This window comes from Mesocricetus auratus, unplaced genomic scaffold (genome assembly GCF_017639785.1).
Source record: "Mesocricetus auratus isolate SY011 unplaced genomic scaffold, BCM_Maur_2.0 Super-Scaffold_6730, whole genome shotgun sequence".
In the NCBI taxonomy this organism is placed as follows: Eukaryota; Metazoa; Chordata; class Mammalia; order Rodentia; family Cricetidae; genus Mesocricetus; species Mesocricetus auratus.
In genome coordinates, this window is record NW_024429184.1 from 5,112,096 (window position 1) to 5,124,721 (window position 12,626).

At 50.7% G+C, this 12,626-nt stretch overlaps 1 protein-coding gene across 1 annotated transcript in view; it reads right to left on the reverse strand.

The window, feature by feature from the left end:
- The window catches only part of Znf462 (zinc finger protein 462), a 135,150-nt gene that overhangs the window by 27,090 nt on the left and 95,434 nt on the right, over positions 1–12,626 (reverse strand). The window contains 2 exon segments of the mRNA XM_040738234.1: positions 6,344–6,480; positions 8,182–8,449. Coding sequence (XP_040594168.1) covers positions 6,344–6,480; positions 8,182–8,449 — 405 coding nt within the window.

The following is a 12,626-nucleotide window of genomic DNA, read 5'->3' on the forward strand; positions in this document are numbered from 1 at the left end:
CCCTAACCCCCTTTCTTATGGGTCTCCCTTTCAATTTCTCTAGCGCCTTGGTTAGCTTTCTTTGCACTTTCTAATTTCATGGTGCACCATTAAGAATTTTACCCAAAGGTCTAAGCATTCAGAGTCATGCCCCGGAGTTCAAACGCTGACAGCAACAATAACTTTACAATTGATTAAAAAGCCTGCTGTGAGGCAAGCTCTATTTGGTGTTACAGTGTTGTATACGGAAACATCAGTTAACATTAGTGTTATCATTTGAAGGCTTCTACACAATCCCCCAAAACCAATAAATAGCTAAATGGAATTTTAAAAATTGAAAAAAGGAATATAAGACTTCCCATTCCCAAACTAAGATACAAGTTAAGATGGACCAAATCCCTTACTTACATAAATGTGTATTATGGCAAGCTAGACTGGAATGTTCCAGGTATGGACTGGATGCTGCCTTGGCTATAGAGCTCATGTTTCTATAAGAACTCATGGGTCTTTCTGGACCTCTCAAATTACCCTGGGTAAGAAATGGCCTGAAGGATACCCACTGGGACTCAGACAACTCCCAGTGAAGGTTGCAAAAAAAAAAAAAAAAACACCACAGTGATGTCACCCGTTCACCACAGATGGATGGTCAGTCTCATCTCCTCTTACTCAAATGGCACTCCCTACTACAGCTGAGACGTGAAACTGGAGAGTCTGGACTCCAGGGTGACGATACACAAAACACCCGTGTCCTTAGCTGTAGCAAGAGCAGGGCTGAGTACGCTGCAAAGATGCCAAGGAGCCCAGCAGAAAAGCTGTAGAAACACAACCAAGGGGCTGAGGGTCATTTCTCAGCAAGAAGTTGCAAGACTGGAGCCCGGAGTCTCCAGGCAAGAACTCTTCCGGAAAGAGCTCTGCAACACTCTTGAGTTCCCTTCCAAGAACACCCCAAATCTTAAATAAGGCACTGAAAAAGCTGGGATTCCTTTACAACCACAAACTTTATGTGCAAGGCATCAACCCAGAAAATTGAGCCCAAAGACCCATTCACTACTCATTAATGAACAGCCGCATGACAAAGGCTGAAGACCAAGGGAACCATTGAGGAAGCAACACTAGTTCCATGTCAGCACATTTGGTAGAGGAAGGCAGGAGAGTTTGGGGCTAGCCTGGGTAAGGCACTACTAAGTTTCATGTCAGGTTGGTCTCTGTAAGACCCTATTTCTAGGGGCTTGTGGGGGGATGATGAGGAAGAGAAGAATGGGGAAAGTGAGAAGTTAGAGGGATAACACGGGGAGAAGAAAAAGAAAAGGACATCGTTATCTTTAAAAAGCAACCTAAAATAAAGTCACAAATACACAAGCACAAGCAGCCGTCTCCTGGTAAGCAGTCATTAGGTTTTGGCATTAGCTGGTTTCTAGACAGAGCTGGGAACAGTTAATACCTCTATCACGTAAGGATCCTGATGGGAGGGAACATATAATTTCACTAAATCTAAATAATATTGTCAGTCTGATTGATTTTTCTCTCCTAAAACCAAAGTTAGGGGAGATGACTTTCATTCAGGATGCCCACCTTCAAGGCTTAGCCCTTCAGGTAGCATTCAATTACTAAAGCAGGACACAGAACCTTGAAGTCAACATGCCAACTGAGGGGGGCAAACGGTTTCAGCCCTACAATTAAATATGAACCCTAATTTCCAGGCTTGCTATAAAGGTTGGGGAAGCTGTGGGCAGGCACCGTGCTTCCAACGGTTGTGCTCGCACAGACATGCGGTCATGGAGCTCCATTCACCTCTCTTCCTGCTAACGTTCAGCTTCCCTATGTTGCCTAGTTCTTCACGGCTGAGCTGCCCTGTTTCTCAGAACACCGGCAGGTGTGCCACAAATCCATTGCTCAAATGAAAACTCACCCAAAGTCCTACCAAATGAGTTCATGAAACAAACTTCCAAGTTAAACTACCAAGTCTCAAACACATGCTGACTGATCTAAATCCATAGCTCTTAAAGAAAGAAATAGGTCTAATGATCCCTTGCTTCAACCAGCCTCCAGAACACACTTTCTTCAAGGCCTCCTATTATCTTAAGGAATAGTCTGGTACCATCCTGCAAACAGGTCTTGCTCTCACTGGGTTCCACGGTTTATTAAATAATTACCAGCCCAGGTAGTGGTTGATAGTGTCCCCCAAGTTTACGTCCACTTGGAACCCCAGAATATGACTATTGGGATAGAGGCTTTGGATGCAGTTAAGATGAGAGAGGTCATATTACATTAGGACTGGCTTAAAATTCAATGCCTGATGTTTTATACAAGAAGTCACAGAAAGAAACACACTGGGAATGAGTCCCTGAGAAGGAGGGAGCAGAAGTTGGATGGACACCACTATGAGCTAAGGACACCAAAGAACCCCGAGGAACTATAGCATGACCTGGAATCAAAGCCAGAGTTTCACACAGGTTAGGAAAATGATCTTTCACTGAGTTGTGTCCTCCTTACCCCTTCAAGGATGGTGTTCTTGAAGGTTTACATGATGCACGACCCTAATGATAACTGTAGCCTCTATAACTAGAAGAGAATACTGAGTTGGTAGCCACGTATCTCAGCATAGCCTATCTAAGCCTTCCCTGTGAAAAACGCTACCATGGCCAGCCCAAAAGCCACCTTTGTCCATGACCTATCTCTTTCTGGAACATAAACAGGGCTCCTGAACACCCATCACTCACTGTCTTGGATATTCTCTGCATGTGTTTGTCTTGAGGAGACCAAGTGTGGGTTTTCTATACTCCATCATCTACAAACAGCCACACGGAGGGCAGTGGGTAACAAGAAAATAATGAGTATTTGTGAACTCATGAGTCAGCTCCCCTTGCCATGGCCAGGACACACACTCGAGTAGGTCTCATTCAGACTTCCATGGGATGGATTCCTCTCTGTTCCCCCCTGCTTAAATGCATCACTGTGTCCCAACAAAAAGAGATGGCAGTTATCCTTGGCAGTAGCAGGTCTGTCTCGGGGCCAGTTCAGAAGTTGTTTTTCTTGCCTTTCATCCCAAGGTTTTTAATTAACTGAGGCCTCAGAAACATCTCACGCTGTGGACCCCAGAGACCAAAGATGTTTATTCATCCAGAGCAGGCAGTGCACAGGTGCAGAACCCTCATCTTATTACTCTGGGATCAGCCCCAGTGTTGATCTGCAAGGCAGACATCTGACCGCACCGCTGAGATGCCAAGACCAGCTTCTCTGATCTGCCTTCAACCGGGGACGGACGCCAGAGGCAGAAATCGGCAGGTACAGCTGACTGAGGGCCCTCTGCCACCTGTGGATTGGGGTCCTCGCCTCTGACCGCCAGCCCTACAGAGAGTTCTATCCTAAGACCAGGTTCCACCGCCCCTAGAACACACTGAACAGGTGACACCAGCTTCCCAAGGGTGACACAGTGATGCCTGGGACTGAAAGCAAGCGCTGTGGGTCAGACACACCTGGGTTCCAGCCCCAGCCCGTTACCCAAGAGTCCTTGGGCCGTAGGGAAGTTACTCAGCTTTTGTGTTGAACCTGCTTTTGTTGCTTGTCATCAGGAATAGCAGTCATATAGACCATGCTGGGTTTGGTGAGCTTACTGTAAAGCATTCAGCATGGCGCCCATGGCTGAGTAAACACTCACTCATGGCAGTCAAGGCTCTGGCCATCACGACTGACCCTTAGCTGCACATATTGGGTCCATATCCACAACATTCACACGCTGCACATATTGGGACCATATCCACAACATTCACACGCTGCACATATTGGGACCACATCCACAATATTCACACACGGCACATATTGGGACCACATCCACAATATTCACACACCCAGAAAACCCTCTCCCTGAGGCAAACAGAAGAGACCACACCACCAATGAAACAGGGTGGCATGAGACATAGGAACAAAAGATTGGGGCTGATTTTTTCCCTGACTGCGGGATGAGTGACCCTGGCTAAGTTACTTTAGCTCTCTAAGACTCTGGAATAGACGATATACCCGAAATCCACAACTTTGTCAGCGCCCACATGACTGGGGGTAAAGGGTGCTTAGTTGACATTCCATGCACACATTCCAAAGTCTGAATGCTTGAGAACTCTGAAGCCCTCCTGGCCTCCAGCATTTCACGTTACGGGGCGTCCAGCACGCACCGTGTGTGTGTGTGTGTGTGTGTGTGCATGTGTGTGTGCGTGTGCGTGTGTGTCAGGTCCACTGTGCACCGTAGCATCCCTCTCTGTTCGCTGTAGAGATCCCTTCTAGACTTCAGCTATCTAGAACCGAAATTGCTCAACAAACACCCCAGAGCCAAATGATTCTGTTTCTTCCCCTCCTGGTAGGCAAAGATGCCAAGGCCAAATCTGCAGGCGTGGCTAACGGAAGATGGGGATCTTGAACACTCAAGGCGTCTCCAAACCGTGGCTGAGACGGCTCCCACGGCCTCTCCCACCTTCCGTGGGCCTCGCCGTCTTCCACATCAGCTTTCTTCTGTTCCTTTGTTGTTGTTGTTGTTTTTTTTTTTGGTGCAACAACTCTGCGGGAATTGACTTTGGGCTGCTTTAAGCCCTTGGTGACATGAAGGCAGAGCTCCAGTAGATACCCTGATTGAAAAGCAGAGAGGACACAGACGAGCCAAAAAAAACCCCGTGGTACTTCTCGGCTTTGAGCTTCACATCTGTGAAATGGGAGGCCACGCGGTGGCGGTGCTGCCCACGGTGCCGACGATGAGGCACCTGGGTACCGGGAGCTCTGTGTCAGGTCTTCCTGGCCTCTGTGCAGAATGACTCTGCCTCTGCCTTCCTTAGGTCTGAGCTCAGACGGGGAAAGTCATTGAGCTTGTCAGCCGTCAAAGCCCTGAGCCACACCGGGCAGCAATACTGGAAATGCCTGCAGCCAGTGAGGATTCACTGCAGCCAGCAAGGACTCACCGCTGATGTTCTCTGGGCACCGGCACCACTGATGGCTTCCACCCAAGCTGGGATGGGGCACACGGCTACTGAAACACGTGGGCCGGGGGGCCACAAGCCAGGCGGCTGAGGCAAAACACCAGGCAGGACGCTGAGGGCCAAGAGTTCCTGCCTGAACGCTGCTGTGCTGCTTTTGCCTGGCTCACAGGTGGCTGGCCGGGCCAGCCACCATCCCTCATGTCATTCGTTAGGTTGCGATGGGAGGAAGAAACAGGCAGAGCGCCATAGCTGTGGCGTCTTCCATGAGGTTTGGACAGACAGGGGCACATCGCAGACACGCTGCCTAAATAAAGGGAGTGGTGCTGGGGAAATGCCAGCCACCTTACAGATGTCCCCACCGAGGCAGGAAAGTAGATGATGCATGCTGCTTTGGGCATGTGTGGCAAAGACGGGGAAGCTTCCCGGGATTAGAGGCAAGAGAAAGATGATGGGACGGAAGAGGAAGAGAGGAGGGTGGGAGGCTGCAAAGAGGAGCGGACTGCAGGACGCACGGGACGGGCAATGGTCCTCCTGTCTCCACCCACCCTCGGCAGGAGGATCTTTTGGCCAAAGTGTGTCGCTGACACGTTTCCTTCCAGTACAAAGGACTCCCATTGGCTAATGATGTTTGAGTTGGCCAAGTGTACGCTCAGAAATATAAGAAGTCCAAGTGGCACAGCCCATGCCTGTCTCTGATTCCAGCAACTCCGGGGAGTTGCAGACACAGGTGGATTTAAAGTTTGAAGCCAACTTGGATTGCCTTGAGAGACCTGTTTCAGAAATGCAAAACAAAACGTGAAGCAGGCCAAGTGCTCTCGTAGGGATCCCTGCTGATCGGCAGGGATTCTCATTCAAGGACCGTGTCGCCGTGCGTGCGCCTTGGGAACCCCACCAGCTACTGTGTCACAGAGTGGCTGCCTCTTTCAGAGAAGCTACGCAGAGCCGGATCCAAACCAGAACGACCCAGTGCCCAACCCACCGATACTCGCCCAGCAGTCCGCTCCCGTGCTTCGGAACTCTTTCTCCCGGTCCACTTCAAAGCCAAGCTCACTTTGTCCTTTGGGAGGCATCTTTTCTGTCTCTGTGTCTCGGGCCTTCCCTCCCCAGGTTTACTCACACATAGCGGGAGTCCCTTGGCAGCAAGGGATTCTGAATGGGAAATTCCTGACCCCCAGAACCCAGATGGAAGGGTTCCTGAGACCCTCCCCGCCCTGCCCCCACGCCTCCCTCCAGGAAGGAATTCCACTGATAGGCATGTGTCTTATATCCATCAGATACCGGTGGTTCTTATTGTGACTCCTGCCTGGGGGAGGGAAGCTCAGGGGAGAGGGCAAGGGTGACGTCTCCCACAGGGAACATTCCTCAGAATGCTGTGGCCCTGCCTCCCGCTAGTCTGAAGTTACCTCGGTGCAGCACTATGTGGTCGATCATGTTGCGTTTGTATTTGGTGTGGTAGAGGCAGAGAGGACAGCGGAGATCTTTGGGGCCTTCCTCGGGGACCGCCGAATGCCCAGCATCCACGTGCATCGTAAAAGCAGATCTAGGAGAGAGAGGGGACATGGACAGTCACTGACGTGTCACTGACGTGTGTCCCTCCCGCCGGCACGCCTCCCGCAGATGTCCACATGTGGCGCTCCCGCTTGAGAAGCCTGAACTTTGGTTGTTACGGTTGCTGACCGTTAACCCTTGGCCGGTTCGCCCAGCAGTGAACACGGAGGCAACCCATCAGAGCCTTCGCTACCAGGCTGGGACCAAGGATTTGTGCAAGACGAAATAAACGCCCTAGACACTTCATTCTTACACATTAGGCATCGCCTGCTGCCAGGTCTCATGGAGCTTTGTCTGCAAATGGCAGTCACTCAGGGCTGAGGTTGGACGGCCACAAGCTCGAGGCTAGTGTGGGCCAACTCCTGAGTTCAAGGCCAGCCCGGACAACTTAGTGAGGGCCTGGGTAGAGCGCCCAGCACCACACAGACGACACACACAGACAAATTGTCTATTAAATAACTCAAGAGCAACACGCCTCGGAGGATGGGCTCTGTCTCACACTGGGCATTGGAAGGACGGTCTTAAACGCCGGCTGACTCACCATGGCCCGTGGTGGGGTTTTCACACCTCAGTGTGGGAGGGGTGAAACCAGGTTGTTCAGGGTGTCGGTCCTGGTGACCGCGACTAGGTCCCCCCTCAACTCAGGAGCGCAGCAGCTTGAGAGTGGGGAGACCCTGCCACCTCCCCCCAACACACACCCATCTCACATGTTAATCCTCGAATGCCTCACAGCGAGCGCATCGAGGGCGGCTAGGATGGCTCATTGGGGAAAGGGTGCTTGTTTGCTGCCAAGTCTGGTGATCTGAGTTCGATCCCCACAGGACAGAAGGGGAGAACAGACCCCCTACAAATGTGGGGCCCCCAGAGACCCACGTGCACGGTCCCATGGGTGTGTGCACACATAAATGGATGGATAAATACATGGTAAAGAGTTGGTAGGTGTTGGTGGCACACACCTTTAATGCCAGCACTTGGGTGGCAGAGGCAGGCGGATCTCTGTGAGTTCGAGGCCAGCCTGGTCTACAGAGTGAGTTCCAAGACAGGCTCCAAAGCCACAGAGAAACCCTGTCTCGAGAAACCAAAAAATAAATAAATAAAATAAAAAATAAATGGTAAAGAGTTTCTTTCAAGGAAGGGAGAGGGTTCCCTTTGGTAGCCTTCCTCCAACAAGTACTTTCTCACATTTCCTTACTACGTCTACATTTGCTTAAAAAAAAAAACCCAAAACAAGGCCTAGAGTTTAATACACACACACACACACACACACACACACGCACACACGCACACACACACGCACGCACACACACGCACACACGCACATGCACACGCGCGCACACACACACACACGCACACACACACGCACACACACAGGAAGGGGATGTTCTATGGAAGAAAAATGTGTCCTGTTCCATGCACTGGACCAGGGCAGTCCTTTGATCCAACCCCACATTCTTTAGAAGCCTGTAAGCCCTGATCATCTGTTCTTATGTAACTCTTCACCCACTTCCACGGGTCCCAAAGTAGCCTTTCTGAAACTAGCTTCCTTCTGTGAAGACCGAACCCAACTGTCATTTCACACACTGGCAGAACCTCCCTGGAGCTACAGACAGGGAGACGTGAGGGGCGAGTGTGGTGAGGGCTGGCGCAGGGGCAGCCACTTTGGTTCTCCGCAACTGCTCTTCACACCACTTACTTAAAGCCCGTGTAAAAGGAGCAGTCTTTGCACTTGAAAAGCTTCTTGCCCCCGTGCTTGTCCCGGTAATGGCGCCTGATGCTCTGGATGTAGCCAGAGGAGAATTCACAGAATTCGCAGTGGAGAACAGCTTCCGCCTTCTGTTCCGTGCCAGCGGCAGCCCCGGCGGGGGGCACGGGGCTAACGCGGCTGTTGTTTCTTGCCAGGGCAGCTGACTGGTAGTGATTCAACTGTTGCTGGACGTCGGGGGGCTCCGAGTACGAGGAATCTGTGGGGAGACAGGGACAGTGACCTGAACCACGGAGGACACAGGGTGGGGTGCTGCTTCCTTGGAAACCCTTCGCCGCACCGTTTCCCCTGACACTTCTATTAAGACACAATCGGCGGCACAGAGCACGCCCCACGGGGCTGGGCCGGTGACGCAGTCTCTAACACACGGGGCTGGGCCGGTGACGCAGTCTCTAACACACGGGGCTGGGCCGGTCACGCAGTCTCTAACACACGGGGCTGGGCCGGTGACGCAGTCTCTAACAGGATGTGTTCCGTGCTAGTGCCTTCACACAGCATAGCGGGCTGTCATCCCAGCACTGGGGAAGTGAGGCAGGAGGCTGCCTGGAGCTACAGGGCAGCTGGTCTAGCCACACCCAGCCTCAAAAAAAAAAAACGAAGGCATACAGCAATCGAGGAAGACAAGCGATGTTGACCTCTGTCCTACAGGTGCACACATACAGCTCACCGCTAAACTGTCACCACGACCAAGTTGATCAACTCACACCCTTCCTCCCGTGGCAAGGATTCTCTGGCGTGTCAGGGTGGGCACGCGTGTAGGACCTCCGATTCCAAGGGCATCTTCCAGCGTTAACCGTGGCACCTGCTGTGCACAGACCTGCCTCTTCCCTGCCCCCAGAACCATCGAACTCCCCAATGGAGGCTGCCTCTTCTGGCCAGCATCATCTGGTCAGTCCTGAGTGGGTTTTCTTTTGGGGGTGAGGGTGGGGGAGGGACCATCTCTCGTCTCCACAGCTGGGAAGCTCGTGCAGAGTGACAGAGACACGTCTTTGAGTCTGACTCTGAGGGCTCGTGGCATTTAAAAATGAAATTCTGAGGTCAAAAGTTTCAACGTGAAGGAAGAAAGTAGACTTTTTTTTTTAAGGAGCCACAGGGCACCCATCCTCAGAGGTGGGACAGAGGAAACCGCACAGCCCACACAGACTTCGACACGGAAAGGGACTGATGACGTATGCAACAGCCAGACCCCCACCCCAGCCCGGAATTCTTCACACCAGCCGATTTAAAAAAAAAAAGTCTTTAACAGGAGTGCTCAGGCAAATGGCACTCCCACAAATACAAAAATGTTTTATGCCTTTGGAGTCAAGAGATTTAAAATTTAAAATATAAAAATCCGATAGTGTTCTCCTGGAAGAGCCGTTTGGAGCTTAGTCAGCATTAAGATGGAGATTTATTCACAAATCCCATTAAAATGAAATTCCAAACAAGTTTCTCTGAAAGGTATTTTTAAGTTTGCAGTTCTGAGGGAAGATGATGGAAACAGATAGCAGGGATCTTAACCCCAGGAGCTTTAATGGGAAATGGGATGGGGGTGGGGAGGTGGAGGGAGCGCCTTTTCCCAGTACACTCCTTGGGACTCCGGGTGTCAGTTGAACAACGCCCCGTCCCACACATCCCACACATCCCACACAACCTGTGTCTGCCTGCGGAGACCACCCTTGAGAATGGGATGGAAACAAGGGGTTCTCTCTTTTTCCTCATAGGCAAAGATGGGACAGGCATTTTGCAAGCCTTCTCCCCGTCTGATGGACACCTCATTACCCAAAGCATGGTTCCCCCAGGTGGGACACAGACTAATGTTGTAAAAACTAATCCTGGATCGAACTAAGACCAACCATCATCCCACTGGCCTCTTGGCCAACCTTGAGGGAGTGGCCTCCCTGACCAAAGGACAGCGCACACCCCACCCCCACTAAGATGCCTTTCTCTGCTGGTTTCCCTGTCTGTCCCCCAGTGCATATTCCTCAAGATAGAAACCCTTTTGTAAACAAATCTGCACACACACACAGAGACAAAAGGAAAAGAGGATCAATCTACACAAGCCTCCGTGGGTTCACCACCAGGTGTGTCTGGGGAGACACAGGAAGACAGGAAAGACACAAGCCAAGCATTGTCTTAGTTCCTTTATCTCCACTCCTTTATTCCTCTACCGTCTGCTGAGGACCCCACCCAGGTCCACAAGAATGGGCTGTCAACTTCTCATTCTCTCTGTCAAAGGCAGGGTTGTTTGCCATTCCTTAGACTGTGTCTCTGTTTAAGATCCAAGGCCCAGTCACACCACACACTCAGCAAAGCTCCAAACATTCCACTCTCCTGTGAATGCTGTTCCAGTGTGGGCTGAGCACAGCCAAGCCAGTGTCCCCAGAACTCCCAACCCTCTTGGTAGATACGGCCCTTCTCTATACACTCAGCTCTGCAGTATAAGCTTTTCTGGAAGCAAAGCCACGCCTTGCTGAAGGAGATCTGTTCCCCGACCACAAATCCACCCTGAGGACAATCAAACTTCCTAACAGAAAGGTCCATTTCTTACTAAGTGGTGGAAGCTTCCTCAAGAAATGGCACACATCTAGGGAATTTCACAGGTTAGTTTTCATGCAGAGCACATCTCAGACTCCAGCATTAAATTCCTTCCCAGCAAAGCTGTAGAGAAACAAATGGCTCCTGGGCAAGCATCAATCCAGGCTAAGCCCTTTCCTCACCTGCCACTCCCTCATCCAGACTCACGTACCCATCTATGGCTTAGGCAGACCCCGCTAGAAGGGAGTCCCTTTTAGTGAACACACTTGGTTGCTGCTGTCTCTAGACTCTATCGCACATTATCCCATCCATCATACAACAGAAGCAAAACAACGAAAGCTTCTCGATTTCTAAATGTAAATGTATATGCTGCGTGAAAGTCAAAGAAAAAGTACAAGAAATCCCAGCAGGACATCTCACGAAGCAGCTGGCGCTATCCACGCACTGGGTGCCTTTCCTCCCCTCCTGGCTAAAGTTAGGACAGGTAAACTCTCTCTCTCTCTCTCTCTCTCTCTCTCTCTCTCTCTCTCTCTCTCTCTCTCTCTCTCTCTCTCTCTCACACACACACACACACACACAGGCAAATCTCAGCAGCATGACACATCTGTACCAACCCCCTCAGCGTCAACCCGCTTTGTGGGGGGACCTTCCAGAGCCTGGCCCTCTCCCAGATGCTGGCACCCACTCCCCTTTGCTTGTAAATACTGCAACACTGAGCACTGATGTCGAATGCATGAGTTTGTGTGACTCCCCTGGTCTTGAAAAGGCCAGCAAAGCCATAGAAGATTCCAGTTTGCTCAAGAACTGACGCCCTGAGACCCAGAAGAGGCTTGCATGTGGAGGCAGCTACAGACACACCTAGATTTCAAGGGTGCATAACGAGTTCCAGGCTAGCCAAGGCTGAGTAAGTAGTGAGATTCTGCCTTAAAACAATTATGAGATACTGGATTGGCTGTTGTCACACAACACTCTAAAATTCTCTGTGCTGAGAGGGGGCTGGAGAGGAACACGTATGCAAATAGAAGCTAGCACTTGGGAGGAGGCGGGACTCCAGGACAGAGAAGATTTCAAAGCAGAAAAAGACGGTATTCCAGCCCTCTCTGGTTTACTGTGTTCCTTAGAGGGCTACTGGGAAAGATCTTGCTGATTCTAGATCCCCTGGATAACTAGCCAGAGCTACATGTCAATACTCTCGCTTTTAATATTTTTATTTTCATCCTCCAAACATCAGCCATTGCAGAAACAACCTCAAGAGATGTGTCTTCACAGGGGTCAAGACAGAAGGTGAGCTTTGCAGGAACAGTGCGCCTGGAAGGAGACTTGATGGATACACATTTGTTAGCACTGTCTTGAGGTCAGGGTATGTTGCTGCCTCTGGGGACTCAACACCAAAGAAGCCATGAAGGGTACCTTCAAGCAACTCAGATCCGTTACTAAGTGGTTGCAGGCCCCTCAAGAAATGGCTCAGGGGAGGGAGCGGTGTGGTTCACTGTTAGGAAAACACAGACTTTCTTCACATCTCCAAAACTTATTGCATTGACCGAAGCAATAAAAGAGGCAAAGAAAACAAATAGGCAGAGAGAGCTCTTCTGCTGGGAGAATGACAGGAAGAGTAGGAGTCAGAGGTGCAGGGGGAGGATGGTCCTCTTTCGTGCTGAGGGACACAGAATGGTGCCATTCTGGAGGTCGTCTCGATTTCGAGACAGACCAGGGCAGCCAGCAACCACGTTCAATTGTATGTGAGCTAAGTTTTTATGCAGACTTCGGAGACAGGCTCCGTGGCTAGTGGGAATCAAATACCAGGAAAAATAAAGACAAAGAATTTCAGGTAGGTTCATTTCTGAGGTGGACAGAAGGCA